A 27,417-nucleotide genomic window follows, 5' to 3' on the forward strand; every position below is an offset into this window, starting at 1 on the left:
CGTGCCCCCTCTGCCCTCAGTGCCGCTATCCTCACCGTGCTTCCCTCTGCCCTCAGTGCCGCTATCCTCACCGTGCTCCCCTCTGCCCTCAGTGCCGCTATCCTCACCGTGCCCGCCTTTTCCCCCGGTGCCACCATGCCGGGCCCACCCTGCGGGTCCCTGCTCGACTACAAGACTGCCAAGTTCTCTGTGACGCGGAACCGGCGGGTGGGGCTGTTGCACCGGCTGCTGCAGCTGAGCGCGCTCGGCTATCTGCTGGGGTAGGGCCCGTGCCCTCGGGCTGGCCGCTCCCCGCTGGGACAGGGACATCCTCCCGGCCCTCGGGCAGGCCGGGGGTCCCTCAGAGCCCCCCGCACATCCGCAGGTGGGTGCTGCTGCTGCGGAAGGGGTACCAGGAGCGCGATACAGCCCCGCGTGTCGCCGTGGTCACCAAGGTGAAGGGGGCGGCCGTCGCCGAGGCCGCGGGCCGGCGGCTCTGGGACGCTGCGGATCTCACCTGGCCCCCGCAGGTACGGCCGGGCCCCGGGGGGGACAGGGAGGTCACACATACGGTCAGTCATCTCGACAAGGAGATGCCGCGGGTACCACAGGTCTCCCAAGTCCTGGCAAGTCCATTAGTGCCTGTTCTGCCCGTGGTGTCGCAGGGCGTCCCCTTGGACCCACCCTGGTGTCAGCCTCCCTTTGACAGCACCTTCTTGCTTCCCAGGGAGAAAATGTGCTTTTCCTGGTGACCCATTTCATCGCCACAGTCCAGCAAGCCCAAGGCACCTGCCCTGAGGTGAGTGAATGGACCTGCCCCAGCCCGGCCTCATGAGGGTGAGATGGAGCCGGTGGTTCTGCTGCTCAGCAGAACCCAGTGGAAGACCAGATAAAAGGGAAAATGGATTTATATTCCCACAAAACCCAATACCCCTCATACTCACTCAGTCATAGCGCTCCCCAGCACATCTGAACTTGCTCTGTCATACCTTCATTAGCCAAGATGTGTATGCATATGCTCTATCAGAAGTGTTTCTGTTGGCCAGGACAGGGGACATGGGGCCTTTCCAGCTCTGAACTCTTTGTGTGGTGGCACTGTATGACCATTCCAGGCTTTCTGCTGCCCTTGAACAAGAGGATGCCTTGACACACAATCCATGGATACCTGTGTCATGTTTCCTTGATAGCTCCCTGCTGCAGTACTAGTGTCCATCTTAGTGTCCTATTTTTAGGGGGAACAGAGCACGAGGTCTAGATGGTTTTCCAGCTATGCCACAATTAATTGTTAATGTTCTCTGGAAGAATTCTTCCCTTTAAGGCTGGAGTCAGGCCAGCTCCTCTGCTGAGCAGATGGGAGCAAATGTCCTTTAAGCTGAACCGCTGCTGGCACTTTGTACCCGAGTCAAGCACCAATTGTCCTAAGGGTCCTTTCAGCTACTGCTGTGGCCAAATGCTGCAGAAGAGGAGAAACACTGGGTTTGGGTTGGGGAAAATGGCACCAATGATCCATCTTTAAAATGCTGAGAAATCCTAAGGTCCCAACAGGGAGGAAGACAACTGCTGTAGGGCATTTCAGGGTTCTCCCAGGCAGCCACAGGCACCTCCAGGTGCTGGGTTTGCAGTGTGCAAGCCGAGGACATGCAGAGCTGAGGATCTCATTCTGTTCCAGAGCTGGGGTGTGTGTGGGTGCCTGTACCAGCCTACACCCCATGCTAGTCTCCAAGAGCTCCTCAGTTCCTGGCACTGGGACTGTAGATGACATTCATATTTGGAAAGCTTTGAATATTTAGCAGTGGCAGCTTTTGGCTTTGCAGGGAGTTTGACTTGCCTTAATATTCTTGATGACCAGAGTATTTGGTGCTGGCATATGAATTTGTCTGTGGCCAGAGGCAGCATTGAACATGAGCCGAGCTGTTTCAGCAGCTGTACATGCACTTAAGTCTTTGCATCCTTTTATCTCTTTATGTTCCTTTTCAGACTACCAAGTTCCCTCCTTCCCATGCCTTCTCTTCCTCCCATTCCCTAAACACCTGGTGCAATCCCCAGATGTTCTCCTGCATCCCATAATGATTCCAGATCCCTAGCAGACCCTACCCAGCCCAAAGATACTGCTCCTCTAAGATCATGTTGGTGGGTTTTACAACTGAACGAATGGCTGTGCTGGGGCAGCCCAGGGAAGGCCTGAACAGACCCCACTGCCGAGCACATAACTGAGGGTTTCCCTCCTGCATTTGGGCCTCTGTGCCCTCAAAGCTTGGGGAGTAGGTTTTTGATGAGCTGGTGACTCCTGTTATGGCCTGGGCTAGATGGGGGAGGTGTTGATGGTGTTTCCCCATCTACGATCATCTTTCTGTGTTTGAATTAGAGCTTTTACTGCTCCTGACAATCAGGTAGGTCCAGAGTAAGGGTGAAGGTCTCTTGAAAAACTTGTGTCATGCTAGGTTTAGGGTCTACTAAGCTCTTCCCCAGGGAATTCATCATGGTACTTTACAAGGTGCTTAAGGGCTCAGTCATTAGGGCCCTCCTGAATCCCTCTGTGCTGGTTCCCAGCTCCATCTGGAAGGTCTGAGGTAGCTCCTGAGGCTTCCTCTGCCACCAAGCAGCAGGACACAAGTACTCTGGAGAGGAAAGATTGCCCTTTGGACATGCCTCTCTTCTGACTGGCCAGAGGCTGCTGGATGTTTATGTCTGTCTGGGAAGCAGCAGGAGCAGCAGTGCAACAATGCAGGGGAGTGACAGCATGGCCTCAGGCAGCTGCACAGCACAGTGACAGCACCTCTCTCTGTCTCTCCCAGAGTCCCTCTGTCCTCGACGGGATGTGCAAAGAAGATGCAGATTGTCCCATGGGAAACCCTGTGGTTCATGGCAATGGTACTGTTTGATTTGCTAAAGAAAGAAAATCCTAGAATGGTTTGGGTTAAAAAAGAACTTAAAGCTCATCCTGTTCCACCCCCTGCCATGGGCAGGGACACCTCCCACTATCCCAGGCTGCTCCCAGCCCCAGTGTCCAGCCTGGCCTTGGGCACTGCCAGGGATCCAGGGGCAGCCACAGCTGCTCTGGGCACCCTGTGCCAGGGCGTGCCCACCCTCACAGAGAACAATTTCTCCCCAGTATCCCATCTGAACCTGCCTCTGCCACTGGGACACCCTTCCCTGTGTCCTGTCTCTCCAGGCTCTTGCCCCAAGTCCCCTTCCAGCTCTCTTGGAGGTCCTTTAGGCACTGGAGGGGGCTCTGATATCTCTCCAAAGTCTTCTCCTGGTGATCAACCCCAACTCTCTCAGCCTGTCTTATATTGTCTTGTTTCTAGGGATAAAAACTGGGAAATGTTTGATGTTCAATGCCACCCATTCCACCTGTGAGATCTATGGCTGGTGTCCTGTGGAGAATAGCACCCTGCCCAGGTAATCACACATGAGGAGACAGCAGATATTGGGAGCTTTGGGTCTCTCCCTCTGTGTTACCAGGAGTCTGACCACATGTGCCCAAGGGACAACCAGGCTCTGGGAGACCTCTGACATTGACTTTCTGGTCAGTTAAACTCAGAGGGCGTCACCCAAGAGCATTTTTTGCACCTGTCCATTGTAGCCAAAATCTTGGGGTTGCAGGAGAGACTGCAGAGCTTGGGAAATAGGGCCTTGGCCACTGTGCAAGACTTGACTTTGTTGGTGGTTGTTTTCTAGGAAACCTCTTCTGGCTGAGGCAGAGAATTTCACTCTTTTTATAAAAAATACTGTCCACTTCACCAAATTTAACTTCTCCAAGTAAGTACAGTACTTCCCAGCTGGGCTGAGCATGCAGCCTGGTCCATCCTTGGCACTGAGCCTGCGATGGGGCTGAGGAGCTGAAGCACTCGTGGAACCAGTGGCACCCAGGGCAGGTGGTGCTGGGGCAGTCAGGGCAGGACAGGTGTTGAGGTCACTTCAGCTGTCCTGGGTGTGCAGCTCTAAGAGCAGTGGGATGGGGACACCTCAGAGAGAGGGACGGGTGTCCATCTGCACATGTAGAGCACTGCAGAGAGCTGGACAAGGCCAGCCATTCCCAAGCTCTCATTTGGAAGTGAAACTAATAGTTTTGTCTTTTAGTCCTTGCAAAGTGGTTTCACAGAAGGCACGTAAAGGGCTGCACTGGCCCCACAGTTCCAGGCACGCTGGCTGTGCTGCCTTACCGTGGCAGGAGATATGGCATGAACTGTCCCTGCTGTTACCCGTAGCAGAGACCAGAGCTGGGTGCTGGGAAGAAACAAAGGAGCACAAAGAGGTGGAAGGGAAGGCCATGGCACATGCTATAGAGGATAACTCCATGTGAGATTCCTCTGGGCTGGTTTGTCTCCACCCTCTTCCATCTGAGGCTTTAGGCGAGGCATTGACTGTCTCCCCATCCTGATGCAGGAGCACTGGCAGGCCCAATGCAATGGGAGGGTCCCCTCTGCAGTCCCACAGCTGGGCTCCATGACCTCCCAGACCCCTGCCTCCCCTCTCTCCTGTCTCAGGTGCAACACTTTACAAACCAGTGACCCCAGCTATTTCAAGAGCTGCACATATGATCCAGTCTTCAACCCCTCCTGCCCTGTGTTCCGTGTCCGTGACATGGTGGAGGCAGCTGGACAGAACTTTGCAGACCTCATGCTGCTGGTACTTGTTTTTTATACAACTGTGGAAGGCAATTCAAAATTCCCCAAGGATGCAAGCAAGAAGCAGAGGACTGACCTGAAATGCTAAGGGAATATGTGATCTGGGAATGTCTGAACAGTTAATGACTCATCTAATCTGATTCCGTGCTTCTCCTGGAATAAAATGTGTTTTGCAGGGGGGAAGCATCAGAGTTCTTATTGAGTGGAACTGCGACCTGGACCACCCTGCTACCCAGTGCCAACCACAGTATTCCTTCAGCCTGCAGGACATGAGGTACAATTTCAGGTGAGGATGCTGAGACAGTGGCCACATAGGCCTGTGGGATCAGCACATGGCAGTTGTTTGAGATTTCAGTTCTGATGGATGCTCTGAAAGGAGCAGCAGGGACAGGCAGTGTGCCTCGGTCAGTTCACAGATGACACTGAGCTGGGTGGGAGTGTGGATCTACTGGAAGGCAGGAAGCCCTGCAGAGGGAACTGGACAGGCTGGATCCATGTGCTGAGGCCAGTGGTGTGAGGTTCAACAAGATCAAGTGCCAGATTATGCTATGGAATGTTCTAGGCTGGGGCAGAGTGGCTGGAAAGGTGCAGGCAGGAAAGGACCTGAAGATGAATGTGAACCCAGGTGTGCCCAGGTGGGCAGGAAGGTGAAGGGCACCTGATCTGTGCTGGCACTGCTGGGGCATCTGCAGTCCTGGCATATCTGGACCCCTCCTGACAAGAGAGACCTGGAGGGGCTGGAGCGTGTCCAGGGGAGGGAATGGAGCTGGGAAGGGGCTGGAGCCCCAGGAGAGGCTGAGGGAGCTGGGCAGGGGCTCAGCCTGGAGCAAAGGAGGCTCAGGGGGGCCCTTGTGGCTCTGCACAGCTCCTGACAGGAGGGGACAGCCGGGGGGGTCGGGCTGTGCTCCCAGGCCCAACAAGGAGCCTTATTGGAGGGAACAGCCTGAAGTTGCACTATGGGAGTGTTTAGATTGCATGTTAGAAAAAAAATCTTTTCACTGAAAAGTTTATCCAGCCCTGGTGCAGCTACCCAGGGCAGTGGTAGAGTCCCTGTCCCTGGAGGGATTTAAAACCTCTGTAGATGTGGCACTTGGGGACGTGAGTTAGTGCTGGGTTACTTGTTTGGACTTAAAGATCTTAGAGACCTTTAAGGCATTGGGAAATGGCAGCTCAGGGCAGGGCCTGTCAGTGCAGGGTTGCTGTGGCAATTCCCAGGCTTGTAGCTCTTTTGTGTTTGCAGAGGAGCAGGGCATTTCCCGTCTGAGGGCAGGGACCTGTGACTGTCCCCACCTGGGCTGGGCACACTGAGAGCTGCATGCTCCCAGTGACCCAAACTGGATGCTGAGGGGATGCTGATGCCCCGCTGTTGGTGCCAGTGAGTCATCACTGCACGTGTATGCCCAGTCCCCAGCCTGTAGGACACGCAGGAACCCAGAGGTCCAGCAGTCCTTTGGCATTGGCACCCCCTTCCCTCCGTGCCTTTCTGAGCCATCCCAATGTCTCCCACAGAACAGCCTCCTACTACTGGGGCTCGCAGCGGCAGCTCTACCGGAACCTGCTGAAGCTCTACGGGATCCGCTTTGACCTCTCTGTGCACGGCCAGGTACCGGGAGCTCTCCGCCCCAGGGCTGACTCCTCACACCACGGCTCCCACCCTGCCCCCGTGGTTTCTGCTGCCCTCACTTCTCCCCACCTGGGTGAACTCTTCACTTCTTCCCAGAGTTCTCTAAGCAGAGCAGGAGAAAACAGTCTCTCCTGTTTGAAGAAAAACCTTTTGGTTATACCCTGAGGAGGGGGAGTTCCCTCTCTGAGGGTCTGACATGGGGGCCATGGAGTGCTCAGTAGGCAAGGTGAACTGGGATTCAGGGTGTCCCTCTGACAGTCTTTTGGTGGGAACACCCTGACAAAGATCAACGTGAACTCTGCTGAACCTGGACAATTATTCCCTTCTTGATTAAAAGTACCCTCGGGGGGAAAAGGTGTAGTGTGATTGAGGCTGGATATGCCCCAGCCATGTGCACTGAGAGCCTGGAAACTCCCTGTGCCCTGCACTCCTCCTCAGCACTGTGGGCAGGAGGTAAAGGGGGATTCTGCTTCTCTGCCCTGCTCAAGTGCAGTGCTGCACCTGCTCTGGTGTCCCCAACAAAAGGATTTGGAACTGCTGGAGTGAGCCCAGAGGAGGCCATGGAGCTGCTCCAGGGCTGGAGCCCCTCTGCTCTGGAGCCAGGCTGGGAGAGCTGGGGGTGCTCACCTGGAGAGGAGAAGGCTCCAGGGAGAGCTCAGAGCCCCTTGCAGGGCCTGAAGGGGCTCCAGGAGAGCTGGAGAGGGACTGGGGACAAGGAATGGAGGGACAGGGCATAGGGAATGGCTTCTCAGGGATAGTTGGGATATTGGGAAGAAATCCTTCCCTGTGAGGGTGATGATGCCCTGGCACAGGTTGCCCGCAGAAGCTGTGGCTGCCCCTGGATCCCTGGAAATGTCCAAGGCCAGGTAGGATGGGGCTTGGAGTACCCTGGGGTAGTGGAAGGTGTCCCTGCCCATGGCAGGGGGTGGAATGAGATGAGCTTTAAGGTCTCTTCCAACCCAAATTATTCCATGTTTCCAAGATTGTTGATGCTACTCTGTGCAGCATCACTCACAAACTCGGTGCTTAGCTTTCCAAAGAGGGAGCTGTGCTGAGAGCACTGCCCACACTGAGAGATGTCCACAGCTGGTCTTTCATGTTCAGCAGTGCCCTTTGTACCTGAAGAAGGTGAAGCACACAGTGCAGGACAGGGTGTACCACTTCTAGGCTGAGAGAGCAGGTCCAGGAGCTGTGGAGCAGGAGAGAACAGCCAGAGGAGAAATCACTAGACTGCTTTGTGAAGGGAGGGATACATCACATCAGGGTTGTGTTTGCTGGGATGTGGTTCCATAGGTGGCAGCTGCAGCAAAGGAAAGTTCATGTTGTGCCTGCAGGAGCAGGTGGGTCACAGTAACCTCTGCTGCTTCCAGGTCATCAGGCACCTCAGTCCCTTCTTTAACTACCAAAGGGGGTTGGAGTCAGTACAACAGCATTTCCTACAAATCAGCATGGGGAAATATCCCTGGATCCTTCCAGCACCTCCTGACTTTGAGCATGCTGCCCCGCAAGCTTCTCACCCTCTGACCACTCTTCATACTTTCTCTTACCCCTGCACTGTTTCTCACCAGGCTGGGAAGTTCAGCATTATTCCTACTGCTGTGAGCTGTGGCACCAGCATTGCCTTCTTTGGTGCTGTGAGTACTCCAGATACACTCTTCTCCTTTGGTCTATGCCTTGGGAATTGCCACTTCTTAGTTGTTTCCCTGCCTGCCTGCCTGGCACAAGGCTTCCTTAGTGGTAGCCAGCACAGAGGGGAGATGGTCTGGCAGGGTGTCAGCTCAGGTTTCCCTGTGACCATCAGTAATGACACCACTGCATTGGGATGCTGAGTGCTGGCAGAATCACGTCTCATGGTGGTCAGGTTTATGTGTGGATCCTGGGACAGAGCATCACTGGGATGCTGCTGGCAGGAGAGAGCAGCTCCTCTCTGCTTCTCCTCTGACTGAAGGGATGCAGTGTCCTGTCACTATGGTGGGGCAGAAGCTTGTGGAGCCCTTCTGTGGCTCTTCCCTTCCAGCAGATAACAGGGAGGTCCCCCACCTGTGCCCCTTTCCCCCCTGACATGCTCATCCCAGTCCATATGTGACTGTGAAGGTGCTGGAACAGCCCTCCCTGCCCATCCATTGCAGCCTGGGGATCCTGTCTGGCCTCCTGTGCAGCTCCTGGGAGCCGGCTGGGTCAGAGAGGAGCCAGTGGAGCTGGCTGGAGGCAGGCCTGGCTCGCTGCCCTAGCAAATGCTCACAGCAGAGCTCAGGGGGAGCCAGGATGGAAGGCCAGGCATTGCTGTGGGAAGGTTCCCATCTTCAATGTTTGTCTGTCTCCAGGCTACAATGGTCTGTGACCTGGTTCTGCTCTACCTTGATGCAAAGGCTGACCTTTATTGGAAGGAGAAGTTTGAAGAGGTAAGGAGAGGGCCACATGGGAGAGAGGAGGTTTTGAAGTGACTAATTTTGGATTTAATAGTTTTCTGCCATTTGGTTAAAACCCAGTTCCCAAGATCAGGGGAAAACCTGGTGGAGCAGCTCTTAGTTTTCAACTTTTGGACTTGGTTGCTAGTCTGAACTGGGAGAGGGATCCAGCTGGTGCTGGGAGTCAGGGAAAGTTGCACCATGACCTCAGCTACTGTCACCATGGAGACCTTACCTGGAAAACTGACCCAGCTCTGTGCTTTTCACCCTCTTCCAAAGGGGATCCTAGGGGACTCCATGCAGAGAGGTGCCAGCTCCTCAGGGCACATCCTGATCTGTGGTTCATTGACAGGTTCATGTGCTAAGCATGATTACATTGTGGGAATTCACTGCCCTGGTGAATCAGGGAGTCACAGGGAGGCTCCTACAGACCAGAAGAGCTGGCAACCCTGCCTCAGGTCATTTCCAGCTTTGTCTGGCCAAGTCTTTGGAGCCTCTGAGGGCTGAGATCCCCCATCTCCTGGTGAACTGTCCCAAAGCTGCTCCATCCAATGAGGGGGGAAACTTTCCTAATGCCTGATCTCGAATCCAGAGTGGGGTGGGCAGTGAATCTGGTTGCATGGAACCAAGCAGAGTAGCCAAGGGCCATCTGGGCTGCCTCCATGCCTGTTGTATACTGATGTCCCTGTTCATTTTGCAGGCAAGACCCCCTAAAGGTAAGCCTAAGGCCACAGCTTAGGGACATTGGGAACGCTCCACCACAAACGCCCTTCCCTGCAGAGCCACCTGCAGGGGGATACAATGGGGACACGGCTGCAGCCCTGGTGGAGGAGGGCCCTGCTGGCCCAGGTGGGCACTGCTGGGGTTGGGGTCTGCCTTCCCTGCAGAAGCACTGGCAGCAGCAGCAGCAGCAGTTGTTGGCTCCTGGGGCACCAAGCCATGCCGGGGCAGCTCCCAGCACTGACAGCCGGTGCTGGAGCAGAGCTGCCCACAGAGCTCCCCCAGAGGGGACTGGGGAGCAGCTGCTTAAAGCATTTTGCATTTCTCCATGTTCCAGTGATCATGGGCCTTGATTTCCCTTGAAAAACAGGGATGCAATGGAATAAAGCTGTTCTTGAAGTGGGAAGAAGTTTTGCTCTGTCTCTAGCCCTGGAGGGACTGTAAAGTTGTGGAGTGTGCTCCTGCACCTCGTGGCACCCTTCCAGCTGGGACAGCTTCGTGTAGGCCACCGGGATCCTCAGAAGCTCCCTGGGAAGCTCAGGGAGGGTTTAGGAGGCACGTTTTAAGTTCCAGCCCTGGGCTGGTACTTCCTAAGGGTGTGCAGTGGCTCCTGCACCCTGATTGCTGCCTCCTGTCAGGGCTGATGCTCAGCAAGGACAGGCACAGCCCTGGGGTGAGCCAGAACATTTCAGAGGTGCTGACCCCTCCCTCCACTTTTCCCAGGCTGCATTAGTTGGTGCAAGGCAGGGATCAGCTGGGCTGTGCCTGGGTGCTGCTCTGGGGCCTCCACAAAGCTCACAAGCAGCATCTGTGGGTTTGAGCACTGTTTAATGCTCCTTGCCAGGACCAGCTGTGTGGGGTGGAGGGGTCATGCAGCATCAGCCCATCCCGGCTGCCTGTCCCCCTGTGCCCCCAGGCTCCAGCCGGCCCCTGCCACCCTCCTGGAACTGCCGCAGGTAGAACTGTGCTGCCAGCTGCTTGGTCATAGTCCTCAGCACCAGGAAGGCAGCCACGATCTCGAGGAGGAGGAAGGCCAGGAACAAGCTGTGCAGGGGCACCTCCAGCGGTAGGTGGATGACCTGCCTGTCTGACAGCAGGAAGAGCAGGAGGGGCAGCTGGATCAGGAAGGAGAGGAGCAGGAACGCAGCCAGCTCAGGCACCTGCAGGATCAGAACCTGCTGAGATAGGGCAAGGAGGCAGTGGTGGCCTGGGGGGACCCTCTCTGCCCCTGGAGGCTCCTGCCTTAGCCTCTGCTGCCCTTGGAACACGGGCACCAGGGATGTCCCTGCTCCATTGAGCTGTGGTCACATGCTGTCAAACCCCCCCGTGGAGGGACACAGCAGGAGGGCAAATGGGTCCCCTTCATCCCTCTCTCCAGGTCATGCCTTTACCCACGATTCTCTTCTAGCACAGCTCCAGGTAGACCTCCAGAGAAAGGACAGTGACGGGCACATGGCTCCTAAGCGAAGGGATATCCAGTGCTTACCTTCTCCTGGAGGTTCCCCAGGTAGCCCAGGTAGAGGCGAGAGCCCTCAGCCAGCGAGAGGATGAGGAAGGCTGTGACCAGCAGGAACTGATAGTGCCACGGCAGCAGGTGGTACTGTTATGGGGGCACAGCCTTGTCCAAGTCCAGCTGTCCATGCTCAGCTTCCCTTTCCCTGTGCACGCCCAGCTCCCTGTGCCCTCCTCCCCATACCCAGCTCTCCATGCTCTGCCAGCTCTCACCATGCTAGTGCCCAGCTCCGCCTAATCTTCCCCCCCATTTTGACCATTCCTGCCTGGAAAGTTCATGATTTCTATCTCTAGCAGAGATGAGCAATCTTTTCTCCTGGGGGTCAGGGCATTTTGGGGATCCATTAATTCTGAAGAGTCTCCTCTGTCTGCTGCCCCCTTTGTCCCCCACCCATGCCTAGGGAGACATGGCAGGAGCAGCTCCCCCCATCCCTGCGTGCCCCATGGGATGGTACCTTCAGGTGCAGCATAATCCCCTCAGCCAGGCACCAGACTGGGAAGTAGTAAACGTTGAAGTAGAGCATCACCTGGAGGGGCAGGCTGGACAGCACCTTGTGAGCTAGGCAGGACAGGCAGGGATGGGCAGGCTGCTCACCAGCCCCAGGGTCCCCCTGCCCAGAGGGACCCCCCTCACAGCTTGAGGGGAGCGACAGACCCTGGGTCCCACAAGCAGCTGATTGCAGCAAATGTTCTTATTTTTGCTCCCCTCCCCCATGGGTGGGTTCAGGGACCCTTTGGGTGCTGCTGCCTCAGAGGCACTCAGGGGCTTTGTTGATGTGCAGAGCAGGGCCATGGGGATGGACAGACAGCCCCTGTTCCCAAGCCCCCCTCCACAGAGCCCCATGCCCATACCTGGCTGGGAGCTGGGGGCAGTGCCGCTGTCCCACGTCTTGTTGTTGATGAAGAGGGAGCCACTGAAGGCCACCAGGCCCCGGCGCAGGCTGGGGGGCAGTGGGGTGGGCACAGCCATGGGCAGCAGCCGAGCCCTGCTCAGCCCAGCCCGGCTCAGCCCGGATTAGCCAGGAGGGAATCAGTGAGGTGACGGGCCAGGCTAATGCGCAGAGCCACGCTGCCATTGGCTCCCTGGGGACAGGGCTGCTGATCTGGAAGGGAGACCTGGGAAAGAATTCCCACCTTGGAACACCAAGTCCATGCAGGAATCACAAGGTGGAGTTGCCTGGAAATCACAAGTCACAGAGCATCTCCCCTCAACAGCATCTCCAGGGGGTGACAGCAGCTTGTACCTGTCACTGTGACTTGCAGCAACTGCACCCTCTCCCAGTCAGACTCTATCAACACAAATATTGCTCAAAGACCCCTGACAGATGAGGGTGCCTCATGAGAGGATGGTACTATTCACCTGAAATGCTTCCTCAAGGCCTCCAGGTTCATGGAGCATTTACCAATCACTGTGAGTTCCTCAAGCCCCATCCAGGCTCAGGGGTGCTGGAGGGCAGTGTGGGATGACGTATTACGGAGTGGCTGAGCCAGAGGTGAATGAGAGGAAAATGTTCTTCAGGAACTTTAAGTTTAAAATCACAAAATTATAAAGGTGGGAAAACCCCTTTAAGATCATCAGCTCAAATTATTATCCCAGCACTGCCAGGGTCACCACTAAACCATGTCCCCAGGTGCTACATCTACACATTTTTTGAACACTTCCAGGGATGAGGACTCCACTGCTGCCCTGGGAAGCCTGTATAAGACTGGACAAACCTTTTCATGAAAAAATATTCCCCAATATCCAACTTGAGCCTGCCCTGGCCCAGCCTGAGGCCGTTCCCTCTGCTCCTGTCCCTGTTCCCCAGAGCACAGCCCGACCCCCCCAGCTGTCCCCTCCTGTCAGGGGCTGTGCAGAGCCACAGGGGCCCCCTGAGCCTCCTTTGCTCCAGGCCGAGCCCCTTCCCTGCTCCCTCAGCCTCTCCTGGGGCTCCAGACTGTTGCCCCAGCACTGTTGCCTTCTCTGGACACACTCTGTAAGTGTCAGTTAGTTCTACCCAACAGATCTGGTCTCACCTCATGATATTCAGCCTCCAACTCACCCCATAAGGTGTATCAGAGAAGCTGCCTCAAATAGTGGGAGCAAGTGCTATAAATGAGGTCCTTAAAGGGCCAGGAATTGTCAAGGAACACAAGAAACCAAAAAAAGAGAGGATTCTTTTCCTGGATAATGCTAAAGTGAAATTGCAGAGCTCACTGCCATATGCTGCCGAAACCAAACCATCTGGGGCTGAAAGCATGGTTAAACCAGCATCTGACTAGCTGAAGTTGTAGGATCACAGAATGGTTTGGCTTGGAAGAGACCTCAAAGCCCATCTCATCCCACCCCTGCCATGGCAGGGACACCTCCCACTGTCCCAGGCTGCTCCCAGCCCCAGTGTCTAGCCTGGCCTTGGGCACTGCCAGGGATCCAGGGGCAGCCCCAGCTGCTCTGGGCACCCTGTGCCAGGGTCTGCCCACCCTCACAAGGAAGAATTTCTTCACTATATCCCATCTTCTTCCCAACATTCCAACCTGCTCTTGTCCTGTCCCTCCATCCCTTGTCCCCAGTCCCTCTCCAGCTCTCCTGGAGCCCCTTCAGGCCCTGCAAGGGGCTCTGAGCTCTCCCTGGAGCCCTCTCCTCTCCAGGTGAGCATCCCCCAGCTCTCCTGGCTGTGCTCCAGCCTTCAGAGGATCTCTGTGGCCTCCTCTGAAGTTGTTCCAGCAGCTCCAGGTCCTTCCTGTGCTGGGACCCTAGAGCTGGATGCAGTTCTCCAGATGGGGTCTCACCTGCATGGGGCAGAGGCAAAGCCCTAGCTGTCCCCCAAGTCCTGCCAGCACACAAGTGAGACATGGGCAGGGTGACAGGCACAGCCCCAGAATCTGAGGAGCAGAAGCTGGTGGAGAGCTCAGCATCTGGGGCATCGGGTCTGCATGGGCAGGCAAGGTGAGCAACCGAGATTATACCTGGGCAGTCTGGTGGAGGTAATGACACGGGGCATGTGCCCCAGCTGGGCTCTCATTCCTCATGGGAACAGGCAGTTTATTAAGAAGAGATGGAAACTTTCTGTCCTGGCATTAGAGATTGCAAGACAGGCCTGGAAAGGTGGCAGAGAACACAACCCAGGCTTGCCCAGCTCCAGGACAGACTCACCACCAGGAAGCATTTGCCAAGGCACTGGATAAGGAGTCCCAGGTTCAACACCACCCCACACCCGTGCAGAGGAGCAATCCCCATCTGAGCCAGCCCTGCCCATGACCTGACACACGTCCCAAGGAAAGCTGCAGTGGTGACTGGCATTTCTTGAGTCTCGGGTGATATTACCAGCCCTGGCTGAAACAACTTCTCCGTAAAAAGCAGGGAATGGGACTTGTTACCCCCACTGCAGCTGTGGGCTGGAACAGAAGGTCCTTCCTCAGCCCCTGAAGGGTCTTCAGCCCTGTGAACATGGCGGTGATGCCCATTTTATGCAGCTCATGCCCAATACTGGATGAAGCCCCATCAGAGGCAAAGGAGGTCAAAAAGCATCTTCCTGAAAAACATCCATGCTGCCTGAAAAAGCATCTTCCTGAAGTGCTCTGCCACTGTGTCCCCAGCGTAGCAAAGTCGTGCTGGGGGAGCTGCCAGTCTCACCCAGCATGGAGAATATGACAGAGAACTTGGGGAAAACACACAGCTGAAGGGAATGCCACCCTGTGGTGCCCCAGAGTCTCCTGGCACTCACGCTGGGTCCTCTGGGGAGCTACCAAAGCTGAGTCCAACTATCCCACCAGCAGGACACAGGATACAGAGCCAGATCTTTGTGGGTAGTGGGGCAGAGCTGAGGCAGCACCTGGGCAGCTGCCTCCATCTGGGCAGTGCCCCCACCCTAGGCCACTCTGGAACAGCCCTGCCTGGGGCACCAAGATCTGAGCAGCTCCAGCCACCCCTGCCCTTGGAGGAGGACCTGTGGACAGGAATACTGACATTTGTCTTTCGGAGCCTGAGACGAGACTTGCAAGTTCCCATCGCTTTGTGGATCCAGCAGACACACAGTGGTCCCTGTTCGTCACAGGATGTGTGCTGGAGTGTGCACATCCTGCTACCACCCTTCCTGGTCATTCCATCTGGGAAAAGCTCTGCAGTGAAACCAGGAGAGACCAACCAGAGATGTGATAGATACTGGGGCATTTCTACCCAGCCAAGATCTGAAATACTGGAAATACAGGTGAGCTGGACACAGGTGGGAAGTCTCCCGAGAAGAGATTGTTGAACCTGGCCAACATGCAGAGGTGACCCAAGGTCTTGGAAAGAATCAGAAATGATCCAGACCCCAAGAATAGTATTGCTTTAATTCACAGGGGGTGAATCAAATTAAAAATATAAATCCTCTTGTTTGGGACGCAGGGTAAAACACTGCTGGGGAAGGAGCTGCCCCCAGAACAAAGCACTGGAGTCTCTCCTAGGGGGACTCTCAAACCCCACTCTGCTGGGCTGATGGACTCTGGACTGGCCAGGTCCACTCCTGAGCTGGAGACATGGCTCTTCTTCAGCATGGGGCCAGAAACAGGACAGCAGAGTACGAGCATGGTGGGCTATGCAGGATTGTCACTACACTGGACAAGTGCCAGAGAATGGACAGCCAGAAATGCTCCCCCAGCTACTTTTCCTCAAATAACACCTCAGCAACAGCACTGATCCCATGATAGCATTAAGGAGAGATATCTCAAGGCTGGCTGGAAGGGTGGCCACCCAGCCCAGGGCTGCAGCTGAGCCATCACAGCTCTCAGGTACCCCTGCAATGCACTCCGGTAATGGGCCCAAGAGCTGCCAGTGCCCCAGCCCGAACCAAGCCCCAGGAGACAGGGAACGAATCCCAACCCCTTGGCTGCTCCAGGACAGGAGATTCTGGGATGGGGACTGATGAGCTCCAGAGCCCTTAGCATGGACAGACACCCACCTCTAGTGGTGGGGCTGCACAGGACCAGCCTGGACAACACAAGCACCAGCTGCACAGAGATCACCCAGTGTAATCTCCTGGCCCACCCAGACGCCCCCGGGGTGGGTGGGCACAGGGAGAGCTGTGGCAAAAGCAGCAGCCATGCAGGCAAGGAGCGGATGTCATGCTCCGCAGGGATGCGCGCTGGAGCTCTGCTGGGAGCAAAGAGAATTTGGAAAGGAGCATCATGCATGAAAGCACAGGAGCAACCAAAGGCACTCATGCTGCTTATGGGAGTGAGGGACATGCATGGGGCACACCCGCCTGGGGACCCTCAGCCCTATGGCAGCATCCAGAGCCGTATGGCGCCCATGCCCACTGCGAGTGCCAAGCCTCACGCTCTCTGTGGGCTGCTTTTCCAGCATTCCACAGCAATTGCAACAGCAGAGCCCCATCCCCAGCCCAGCAGGCACAGGGGCAGAGGAGCTGTGTGAGATCCTCCTGGAAGATCTGAAGGCAGGTTCATCAAGGTCTCAAAGGGAAATGGCTGAGCCATGGGGTTCCCACCAGGCCATGGAGCTGCTGTCCCATCTCTCCACGGCGAGTGCAGCATCAGGAGAGTTCAGCCATCCATGGCTTTAGGTGCCCTTCCCTGTTAGCCACGACATGTCTCCAGTTCTAAAAGAGAGAAAAACAACAGTGCTGTGAGGGGTTTCTCAACGTGCGCAGGAAAATGCTCTTGGTGTGCCTTGGTGCTTGGTGTCCATCCCAGCAGTACTTGGTGTCCATCCCAGCAATCAGCTGCCTCCTCTGCCCTCACATCTGTCACTAAACTGTCCAAAAAGTCACCTGCAGGTCCTCAAATCTGTGTAAAACTGAGTTCAAACATTTTATTTATTTATACTTAAAAGCTGCCCTTCAGCTGCAAATCCATGGAAAGCTGCCAAACTGCAGCCAAGCAAGGTGCCAGCCAACAGGATCTGTGCCACGTGTGGGTCTTTGCAGCCCCAGCCCTATCACCCAGCATTGCCCCACATGTGAGGGGGATGCAAAATGAGGACACCCGCCCCTTAACCAGTGTCTCCACATGGGAATTAGGGATATGGCCCAGTCATGGGGGCAGCTGTCCCTCCTGCCAGCCCCTCACATCCAGCACACTCAGGACCCCAAACCAAACGTACTTGCCGTGACGAACAAACAGCCTAAAGTTGTGAAAGCAGCAGGAGACAAAGAGAGAAAAGACATTCAGGTTTAATCTGGCTTCCTCGAGCCCCCGAGCCCCACCACAGTCCCAGCAGCTCCTCCCCACCCCCAGGATAGCCACAAGATACCACCTCCCTCCCAGCCACAAAGTGGGACACCAGCAACCATTTCCCGATGTGCCGGGGTGATGGCACAAGAAATTCTTCCCTGTGAGGGTGGTGAGACCATGGCACAGACTCCCCAGAGAATCTCTGGCTGCCCCATCTTTGGAAGTGTCCAAGGCCAGGTTGGTGGGGCTTGGAGCAATCTGGGATAGTGGGAGGGAAGGGTGCAGGGGGTGGAATTGGATGTGCTTTAAGGTTCTTCCAACCCAAACTATTCTGTCATTTTATGAACCCTGTCTCAGCTGAGGGGGCCCATGACATGCTCCCCATCCCAGGGATGCCCAGGGAGTCTGAGACACAAAGCTTCCTGGGGGTTGGGAGTGCTCCTCTCCCTGAGCTTTTGAAAATATCTGTTTTTATTCCAGATATGGAAACACCCCTGGAACAGGGACCCACATTTCCTCAGCAGCTCTGATTCCCACTCTAAAGGCCTCTTCCCAGCTGTTATCACCTCCCTGGAATTTGCCTTCCAGCACCCACCCTCAGCACAAAGCTATGCTCTTTCCTCTGCATGGTCTAAAAAACACAGTGAAGGGAGAAAAATGTCCTTTGCCTATGAGGTCCGCTCCAAGGAATTGGAGGCTGAGACACCACAGGCCAGCATACTGGCAGCACTAGCTCTTTGGGCTGGGTTGTGCATAGGGGGCTATGCACAGGCCACACACTCAGTCCCTCTCTGCTGGTCTCCTTGACCAACTGGGTGCCCAGGTGCGCCCCAACATCCAGCATTGCTTCCTTGATGATGTGCTAATGCCCAAAGTCAGAGAGTATTCCCATCCCATCATGTCTGTGCAAGGATTTGGGTCCTGGTGTTTAAGACAAACCCCATGTGTGGGGGATGCCAGACCTGGAGGCAGCTAAGAGGTAGCACAGGGGGGTGGAGGAAGCAGAACAGGAAGGGAGATGCAAGAGGGGTGTGGAGACAGATCAGTGTGAAAGGCTCAGCTCTGCCCAGCACCCCATGGCCGTGCTTAGCCTCTGCCCTGGCACTGCCACTTCCCACTGCCTGTCTACTTACTCCACATCACGCTTCCGGATGGTCCTGCCCGCAGCCAGGACCTCGGCCACCTTGGACACGATTGGGTCGTAGTTCATGCTGGCCACAGCCACCACCTCGTCACTCCTGGGGTGGGCAGAGCAGAGCAGTTAGGGCAGCCTGGATGGGCACAGTCCCACCACCCAAAACCCACCACGATGGAGAGAAGAGGGAGGCAAAGAGGAGCACCCGCTCCAGAGCCAGGCCTGATCCCAAGGTATGAGCACCACAGGGACTGGGAAAAGGTGGCTGGAACAAGGATCAGGAGAAGGTATAGAGTGGCACAGCAGGCCCCACTGGTCCTACCAATGCTAATGGTTATGTCATGAGCATTACTAGGGTGCCTGGGTGATGGACACAGTTCTGCCATCCCGGCATCTGTGGGAAATCACCACCAAAGGTACATCTGATGGTGGATAAAAACCTGGACAACATGAAGGATGCCCAGCTGTGATCCCTGCACTGCTGCCCTGTGCTGAGGGAGTGGAGAGGCAGGTGGTCAGGATTTCCCTGTGGAACAGTCAGTTGGGATGCTCCACATCCCCTTCCTGATCCCTACCTGTGAACAGGCAGAGTGCCCCGCTCTGAGCTGCTCCACGGGCACTGGCACAGCTGGGGTGTCCAAGCCCTGGGTCCCACAGCCCCAGCAAGGACGTCCCCGTGTATATGGGATGTCCAGGCTGGCTGACTGTTCCCCTAGCAGGATCCCAATGCAGCCTCAAAGGCTGAGAGGCAAACAAATGAAGGAGAAGGAAGAGGATGTAAAACTGCTGGAGGAGCTTTGGCTAAAGGTCACAGGCTAATAAGAAGGGTGGTTCTGGTCTGGAGTTTGCCGAGGTCAATCCAAGTGTAAACCTTCAAAGCCTGACCATGAAGAGATAACTGAATGCACAATGTGAGATCAGGGAAGATGTGTGGGTAAGATCTTAAACTCTGGTGATATTGTTGAATAAACTGAAAAATAGAAGCACCCACTAAACCAAGATTTGCTCTTAAATCAACTGCCAAAGAGCTCTGGGATCAACAGAGCAAAGAACAGCTGGGGTGGGGAGGGATATCCCTAATTCCAAGGACAAGGAGAGCAAAAGCCATGTTTCAGAGGACACTTCAGCCCTGTGCAGCCACAAAAGTTAATGCTATCTCTCACATCTGTCTACAAAACCATGGGGCAGCTCCATCACAGACTGTTTCAAAAAACTCCCATTCCTAAATAAGCTCATAGCAAATAAAGGAGAGCAGTTTCCCAAGCAGAGCCAGTTCCAAGCTGGGAAACACCAAGTGGTTGGAGAGACCATCAAAACCAGGGAGAGGTGTGCTGTTCCAAGCAATGAATAACCAAGGTGTGCAATGGAACCAGAAGATGTATTACCACCAGCTGCCCACTGGCTCGCCCTCAAACCCCAAAGGGGCCAGCCAGGAAGGTGGATGCAGCCCAGACATTTCTGTCAGCAGGACACAGGGTAGCTGCTCCTTTTGCAAAATAGTTCATGGTGAGCTGGAGCACCCTGCATCAAGCAGCTTTTGAACTCTTTGTCAGACAGATGGGGGAAGCCAGGAAGAATCCCTGTTTTTCAAAAGGTTTTCAAAGGTAACAAGAATTCCCATCCTGAACCTGGGATTTGGAGCAATCAGAAATCTTTGTGAAGACATAGGGAAGAGGGAAGCACAGTGAATGTATCTACCTGGTCTTCCCTTCTTCTGCAGCGTTGAACGTAACAGAGGTGGGGAACCATGAAGAAGACAACCACAGCAATTCCAGCAATTCTCGGGTCTCCAAGATCTTAGGGGCAGGAGGACATCAGTCTGTTGTCAAGGCAGTGTGCCATGGGGACATCTGCAGAGTGCTGTCCCCTACACCTCCCAGCACAGAGCGTTTTATTGGCCTCTACACAGCTCTGAGAAAAATGCTTTCCTCTTCAAACTCTGGGGCAGAAGCAGACTTATTGTGAAAGCCAATGCTGAGGACAGGCTGAGGAGTGGGAACCACCAGTGGTTCCTGCAACAACCGAGGAGGACCAGGGGGAGAAGAGTTCAAACACGGGGTGGGCACAGCAGAAGGAAGCAGGAGGAAATGGTCAGCTTGGGACTGTCCTCTGTCCAAGAGCATTAGCACCAACTAGAAGAACCACCACCAAAAAAGAAAAGAGAAAGAAATGCTCCAGCGGCCTCTCACAGACAAAGAGCCAAGCTGGGGGGGGCACACTGGCTGACCCCCACCAGCCAGTGCTTCCCAGTACCTCTGGCTCTCAGCATGGAATGCCGTCCTGGTACCCACACGCCAGCTCCGGGAGACCCTCCTGGGTGGCAGAACAACACAGCCTCAGCAGGGACCTCCAGTCTGCCCACCAAGCCCAGGTCCCCTGGCAGCCCCTGTCCCTTGCAGCCACCATGGCACACAGAGCAGGGATTATGTACCTTGTCCAGGGCATTCCCTCTGAACAGCCTCCTCAGATGATTCATTAAAGCAACCTGATGTTTCCTTTCAAATTAGGGTTGGCATAAAGAGGTAAAAGGCTCTCATGTGGAAAGGCTGCAGGAGGGGAACATCCCCACAGCAGCTCTCCCCAGCACAGGTGGTGCCTTGGCACGAACCCACCCCTTTAGGCAATTTTGACCAAGGTTCCAGCACACTCTGAGCTGCATCCAGTATGCAAAGGTCCCTGAGTGCCAGCTGGAGCCCCATCCCTGCAGCAGGTGTTTACCCAAGGTGTGCAGGTACCAGGGAGAGGAGAGTGAGCACTGGGGATCCTCAGGGTGATGCAGTGAGCCCCACACCTCTTCAAGCCCAATGCACACATCCAACCACCAGGCTCCGTTCTGAGCCACATGGGCAAGTGGGCCACCCTCAGGGAGGGACAAGGCATGGGGTACCTTGGAGATGGGACAGAGGGACAGGGAGATGATGTCTGCAGAGCCAGAGCTGGCTCCTGTCCTGAGCTCCCTCCTGATTCCTGCCTGGATGCTGTTGCCAAGTGTTTGACAGCTGAGCTGGGCAGCTCTTTGCTTCCCTGGTTTCCCTCTCCCTATCCTTAATATCAGAAAGCACTTAGAGAAACCCCTCTGGCTCCAGCAAGAGGATGTTCTGTGGCCACTGGTTTCAGACTGGGATGGACAAAGGAAACAGAAGAATAAACAGCAGCAAATATTTTTGGGATAAATTCATGGTGCAGTGACTTTCCAGTCTAAACAGCCAGCATGGCTCCAGAACAGCTGAGGCAACACATCCCAGCTGCCAACACATCTCAAGAATGCACTCCCAGGGAGGGTCCCAACCTGGGGGGGAGCTGGATTTCACTACAAATATAACAAAGCTCCCAAGTTCCTTCAAACCTTCACAGCTTGTGATAGACAGAAGAGTTTTTTGAGCTCAATTTGTCAAACCAGAAGTAGAAACAGTGATGCTTGAGCACTCTGTCCAGCACTGGTCTCAAATCATTAACATGGTGATTAGATGGGAAGGAAATACTTGATAGGGATTGCCAGTAGAAGCTGTCATCTGCTCACAGAGATTATGAGAGCAAAGGGCAGAGACACCAGGCCCAAAGACCAGTTTAACTTGTTGTACAATCAGAACGTCATTTCTCCAGGGTCTTGTATAAGTGTTCCACACTCATTGTGCAGAGGTGAACAAAACTGACTGACAGAAGCTCTGGCAGAACTATTTTCCAGCCTAGCAATCTGATGAATGCCTGTGTAGGAATACGGACAAGAAAAACACTTACTTGGTATAAAATGCCACAAACTTCAGTTCATCCAGATCTCCCTGAATGACAACATCATCGAATCCTTCCCCATGACCTGGAAGGCAAAGCAGTGAAATCAGCAGCAATTCCTCCAGATCCAGCTCTAAGACAGGGTGTTTCATTCCAGCACTACATGGAGAATGTCCTGCAGTGACCAAGAGACCAGCACCAGGAGATGCAGGTACCAAAAACCACAGGAGAGTTTTGGGTTGGAAGAGGCCTTGAAAAACACCTTGTTCCCACCCTCTACATGGGGCAGGGACACCTTCCACTGTCCCAGGTTGCTCCAAGCTCTGTCCAACCTGGCCTTAAATACTTCCACAGATGGGGCAGCCACAGCTTCTCTGGGCAATGTGTGCCAGGGCTTCATCACCCTCACAGGGAAGAATTACTTCTCAATATCTAATGTAAGTGAATCCTCCATGCTGTTTAGAGAAGTGCACTTCATGGCAGATGGGTTTCAGAGGAGACTCTGAACCTCTACAGAGGCCAGGCAGGGAAGCAGCCCTGTGGCAGAAGTCGGTGGGGAGGGTTCACAGTGAAGGAGGTGACCCTGGATTCTCTATGCCAGGGCACCTCCAGCAGCACAAACCCTCAGCAGCCCCAGGGAGCCCCTTACCCGCGTATCGGATGCTCTTGCCGAACATGGCTGTCCACAGGTACGGGACAGTGCTGATCTCCGTGCCATGGGCCAGCATGTTCAGCGCGGCGATGCGGCCTGCAAGAGAGCACGGGATGGGGGAACTGCTACCCCAGGGCAAGCTCCAGGCTCTGCACTCAGGCCACAGCATCAACACCAGCAGTCACAGAGAGACAAAAAACTGCTGCTGAGAAAACCCACACAGCAACCAAGACAAAGCAGGAAGCACACACGGATGGGCTCAGACTCCGTCCCATGGTGCATCTCCTCCTTATCACCTCCACTGCCATGAGCCATGGACCCATGAGACTCTTTCCCCCCAGCTTGTGCAATAGTGACAGGGTTGAGAGTGTGCTGAGCTCCTACCCAGATGGGGATGGGACGGACAAACCCTTGGAGGGCAGGGAGACCGCTGGGGTACGGCCCTTGCTGCAGAAGCATATCTGGACATGGGAGAGGTGTCCAAAGGCTGACTTTGGAACTGTGGTTCCAAAACCTCTCTGTGAGACTATGGCCATGAGGGCAGCCCATCACACCAGGGGTTCCAGGCTGACGAGAAGGGCTGGAGCTCTGCTGAACACTCCCAGGCCAGCCTGGCAGTGTGGGAAGCCCAGTGGGAACCTGAGCCCAGCCTGGCATTAGGGTGTGAGCTCCCAGGTGTCCTGGGGCAAGGAATAGAGCAGGCTCCTGCAGCAGTGCCAGGGAGCAAAGGGAATATGGGAAAGAAAGCCTGTCCCTGGGCTCCTCTGTGCTGGCGATGAGGCATTGTTAGGCAAAGCTTGGCAAGAATGCTGACACATGAAGGCATAAGATACACATGCTTCAAAATGTTCAATACAACCACCCAGTCTCTCTGCTGGCTGTTGTCTCATTCTTGCCCTGGAGGGTTTGGAAATTTCCTGAGAATCTGGAAAAGGCTTTTTTCTGCAAAGTACCTACCATGCATGTGGGCCATCTGCCAGTGAGGGACATTCACCTTCTTGTTATTCCTCAAGGCCAATGGAAATGTGACAGCATCTCCAGCAGCAAAGACCCCTGGGATGTTGGTCTGCATCATCTGCAGGGGAGAACAGAGGTGGCATTAGTGGGGTTGGCACCCTACAGAAACTCCACAGCTGGAGTGGCCCAGAGCTGCCACAGTCCCTCAGAACACAGGGAAAACCTCTGCTTGGTTGTGGGACCCCCATGGGAGATTTCACTCAGCCTTCCTCACTTTCAAATAAGAATGCACATGCAGGGACTGACAGTATCCCTCAGCCAGTGGGTTATGCAATAAAAAGACACATGGACTGGTGTCCTGGAATCTCTCTCAGAAGTCTGGGGCTCGTTGGTTTTGGCTGATAGAGCACAGCTAATTGCAGGGATGAACACTGCACGGCACTGAGCCCCAGGCTCCCGACATGCTCCTTGGCCCAAGGCACCAACACCGACCAGCTCAAACATTGCTCCTCCATCACAGTCCCTGGTGGTGGGGAGAAAGGATGAGTTCCTTTAGGATCCTTGAAAAGATGGATCTATCTCAATTTTTTCCCCTCTAAATATCCATACCACTCCAGGACAGCTCAGAGCCAGACCCAAGCCAGAGCATCAAGGTCTGGGGTTTGCACAGCCCCTTGCACAGGGGGTTCCCAGGCACTCCTGGTGACGCTTCCAGAATTTCACCTTCTCACAGAATATCCTGAGATGAAGGCAACCACAAGGGTCATTGAGTTCAATTCCTGGCCCTGCACAGGCCAACCCAAAGAATTAAATAATTCCAATTCTGCCAATCTTGGCAGATAAAAAGCCATGAAAAGCCCCTGTGGCAGCAGTTTGGAGCCCCAGGGAAGCTCAAGATCAAAAGAGCTGACCCAGCTCCTCCTGCTCTCCCTCCCACAGGGGCTGCCCCTGGGCTCACCTTGTTGACCACGATGAAGCCCTTCGAGTCGATGTTGATGCCACTCTGCTTGAGGAAGCCTGTCGCTGGGACTGCACCTGGGGGGAGCCAAAGGCTGCTGCTGCAGTGTCCAGTGCTCCACAGCCCTGGGGCTGATCCTGAGGCCTCTCCTGGCCCCAGGGACAGGCAGCAGCTGCTCTGGGAGTGTGGAGCAGGGCCAGGCACCCTACAGAGCCCCCACTGCCTCTGGCCCCTCAGGATCAGCCTCTGGCCCCTCAGGATCCCTGTCCTGCCCAAGCCATCACTGTAGCCTGTCCACCGCCCTTTTCTAGTGCTCAGAGATAATTTTCAATTTCATTCACTTTTATAGATAGTTTGAAAAAAATTGTATTTAAAAGGGAACCTTTGAGCTTCCAGCCAGGGCTCTACAGCCGCCCCCCAGTCTGTGCATTTCCTTCACCTTCCTTCTCCTTTTTTAGTTTTTTTTTTATCTCCAACCTCTTCACAAATCAGAGTAGTCAGTAAAAACAACAAAACCAGAATTAAATTAATTCTGTGATTCTTCCAGTCCACAGCATTTTGAAGAGGGAAGGAAAGGGAATTTCCCCACCACCACCACGAAGTGTAAAGGAGAAATATATCATATTCTTTGGGATATTTTCTTTTATTTTATAGTATAGGATACATTTTTGATTGCTGTCAGCAGCAATTAAAAAAACACATATTAAAAAATCAGTTTGGGGAAGATTTAATAAAAAACAGTTTGAGAGGATGAAACTGCTTTAAATGTTTTGGTTTTTTTTTCTAGAAGAAACATATATTACTTCTGAAATATATTTTCAGTTGCATTTTGTTGTGGGGGCTCTAGAAATGCCTTTTTTAGATATGCAGATTCATGTGTGGTAGTCCAGCAAGGCTAGCAGACCACTGCCAGACCTCCCGGCCACCCAGCCCCAGTGACCTTCTGCTGCCACATCCCCTGCAATTCTTCCCTGCCCTCCCTCCGTGCCTTGCCCCACACAGCCCTTACCAACACCCACGACACAGACGTCAGCACGCAGCACCTTGCCACTCTTCAGCACAACCTCCTTCAGCTGCAGGAGACACAAGGGGCAGGGGGGCACATCAGAGCTATTTTAGGGACAAAACCCCTCTGTAGCAGCAGGAAGCCAAGCTGGCAGCTCGCCTCGTTTGTGAAATGCAAATTGACCACAATTCCTTAGAAAAGCAGCAGGAACTGAGTGGGATCAATGAAGTCACCCCACACACCACTCTGGCATACATTTGCTCCTGGGGGCCAAATCCAGGAACATGAATGTCAGGGGACAGGAAAGAGGGGAGAGCAGAACCCCACGAGGGAAGGGAATGGCAGCTCTGGGGGATGCCACAGCAGTGCCCCCAGGGAGCCCCTGCCCACCACTTACCTTCCCCTCCTGCTCCCTCAGCTCTGACACCTCTGTCTGCATGTAGAACTTCACCCTGTTGTTCTCAAACATCTGCACGGGGTACAAGGGACAGAGCAGGGGACATCAGGGCCCTGAACCACCCTGGTCCTGATGTCCTGCTTTCCCCTACACCGCCTTGCCCACCCTGCAGGCTTGTCTCAACCTGCACTGCTAAGGAGGTCAGCATCCCCCCATTCCCAACATGGCTCTAGAGGTGTTCCATAGCACATGGACCATGACAGGGAAAACACAGCCCATTCTCACTGATTGCTGCCATCACAGCTTGGTCAATAATTGTGAAGTAAATTAATTAGTGCAATAAGTGAAACAAGCAAAATCTGCTCTGTTACCAACCCCCGCCAGATGGGAAAGCAAGGTCACCTTCATGACAGCACGGCCAACCCTCTCCCCAAAGAACTTCTTGAAGGGGACATGCTCCAGCTCCACCAGGGACACTGAGTGGGCCCTCTCTGCAAGGTAGGCGGCCACCTCCATCCCTGGGGAAGAGAAGCAGGTCCAAAGAGCCACGTTAGCCCAGCCAGCACTGCCCCGTGTCCCTGGCTGCAGACGGGGAGCAGCCTCATCCGCTCCAAATGGGGAGGCTGGAGCTGCACTCCTGGGAGAACTGGGGAGCCACCAGGCCTGATCACACCAGGGCTCACACCAATTCAGGTGTTCTTGGGCACAGGTTTTAAAGACCAAATGGAGGAACTAGCCAGGAAATTCCAAAGTGCCCTGGGCAAAACATGGAACAAGGGACCTCAGCCAAGGGAAATCTTCCTCCTATGGCTGGGACAACCTCAGCTATGGTCTGAAAACTGCTCTTGGGAGTTGCTGTTTTCTCCCATCAGAATAGTAGAATATTGGTGCTGGGAATTGCATGGGAACCTCCACTAAGACATCTTCTGTCTGTGGGGGTTTTTTGGAAATGAATCTTTTTGATGACCTGCAGTTTGCAATTGGCCCCCCATACTGCATGCTTTTCTGTAGATCATATTGATCCAACCATGAAAACAAGTTTATCTTTTATGAAGGAAGAAAAACAAATCATTAATATCTTATAATAAATTTCCTGACTAATAACCATTTATGTTTAAGGCTTGCAGGACCCACTCTTATTTTGAAAGGACCCACAATAATTTTGTTGGAACCATGTCAAGTAAAAAGAAGAATCATCACAGAAACAAGATTTTTCCTGTGCATTTTAAAAATCTACCACACTACTGAAACATAAAAGAGAAAAATCCCATAGACTCCTATCCACCAACAAGCCTCTCCTGACTGAAGCCAACTCCAGACATACCAGATTTGGACCCACATGAGCACCAGTACTTGTCTTGCCATGTACTTTCCAGACTGGGACAGCAACATCTATGCCCATGCCAGCTCAGTCTCTTTGAAAAATCAATTTCTCCGGTACGGAAATGTCCTTACACACACCTGGGTTGGACTACCCCAGATCCAATTTCATGAGAGTGTTACCTCTACCTGGGCAGTGACAAACTGGGCAAAGGACTTTCCCCATCTGCAGGCAGAGG

The 27,417-nt window shown here is 54.3% G+C and overlaps 2 protein-coding genes across 9 annotated transcripts in view; one reads left to right on the forward strand and one right to left on the reverse strand.

Moving 5' to 3' along the window:
- On the forward strand, positions 1-27,267 carry P2RX6 (purinergic receptor P2X 6). 3 transcript variants are annotated; one of them, XM_005493788.4, is made up of 12 exons: positions 1-260; positions 365-509; positions 707-778; positions 2,775-2,850; positions 3,288-3,381; positions 3,661-3,741; positions 4,470-4,611; positions 4,787-4,896; positions 6,120-6,213; positions 7,803-7,868; positions 8,559-8,636; positions 9,343-9,481. In XM_005493788.4, the coding sequence occupies exons 1-12, from the start codon at positions 136-138 to the stop codon at positions 9,379-9,381; spliced, it is 1,122 nt and encodes a 373-aa protein (XP_005493845.2). In that variant the 5' UTR covers positions 1-135; the 3' UTR covers positions 9,382-9,481. The 3 variants fall into 3 exon arrangements, with proteins under 3 accessions (XP_005493845.2, XP_026653108.2, XP_026653106.1); XM_026797307.2 differs by lacking the exon at positions 9,343-9,481 and having other exon boundaries at positions 8,559-9,003; XM_026797305.2 differs by lacking the exons at positions 7,803-7,868; positions 8,559-8,636; positions 9,343-9,481 and adding an exon at positions 17,505-27,267.
- The window catches only part of AIFM3 (AIF family member 3), a 72,298-nt gene continuing 54,228 nt past the window's right edge, over positions 9,348-27,417 (reverse strand). For 2 of the 6 annotated variants that reach the window (XM_074554184.1, XM_074554185.1), the window contains exons 12-20: positions 26,261-26,376; positions 25,859-25,930; positions 25,465-25,528; positions 24,456-24,532; positions 23,498-23,615; positions 22,538-22,636; positions 21,898-21,973; positions 18,158-18,262; positions 16,484-16,974 (exon numbers count right to left, since the gene is read on the reverse strand). In XM_074554184.1, coding sequence (XP_074410285.1) covers positions 16,884-16,974; positions 18,158-18,262; positions 21,898-21,973; positions 22,538-22,636; positions 23,498-23,615; positions 24,456-24,532; positions 25,465-25,528; positions 25,859-25,930; positions 26,261-26,376 — 818 coding nt within the window. In that variant the 3' untranslated portion in view covers positions 16,484-16,883. Of the gene's footprint in view, positions 16,451-16,483; positions 16,975-18,157; positions 18,263-21,897; positions 21,974-22,537; positions 22,637-23,497; positions 23,616-24,455; positions 24,533-25,464; positions 25,529-25,858; positions 25,931-26,233; positions 26,377-27,417 lie in introns of those variants that run through there. The other 4 variants (XM_074554186.1, XM_074554188.1, XM_074554187.1 and 1 more) reach the window with 4 other exon arrangements.

The sequence above is a fragment of the Zonotrichia albicollis genome, chromosome 18 (assembly GCF_047830755.1).
Source record: "Zonotrichia albicollis isolate bZonAlb1 chromosome 18, bZonAlb1.hap1, whole genome shotgun sequence".
Lineage (NCBI taxonomy): Eukaryota > Metazoa > Chordata > Aves > Passeriformes > Passerellidae > Zonotrichia > Zonotrichia albicollis.

What these genes read in the sequence shown, in the direction of transcription:
- P2RX6 (XM_026797305.2), top strand. Translation starts at nt 136, where the DNA reads ATGCCGGGCCCACCCTGCGGGTCCCTGCTCGACTACAAGACTGCCAAG. An exon ending in GCGCTCGGCTATCTGCTGGG is followed by an intron (nt 261 to 364) that starts GTAGGGCCCGTG and finishes GCACATCCGCAG; the next exon opens with GTGGGTGCTGCTGCTGCGGA. An exon ending in CCCTGTGGTTCATGGCAATG is followed by an intron (nt 2,851 to 3,287) that starts GTACTGTTTGAT and finishes TCTTGTTTCTAG; the next exon opens with GGATAAAAACTGGGAAATGT.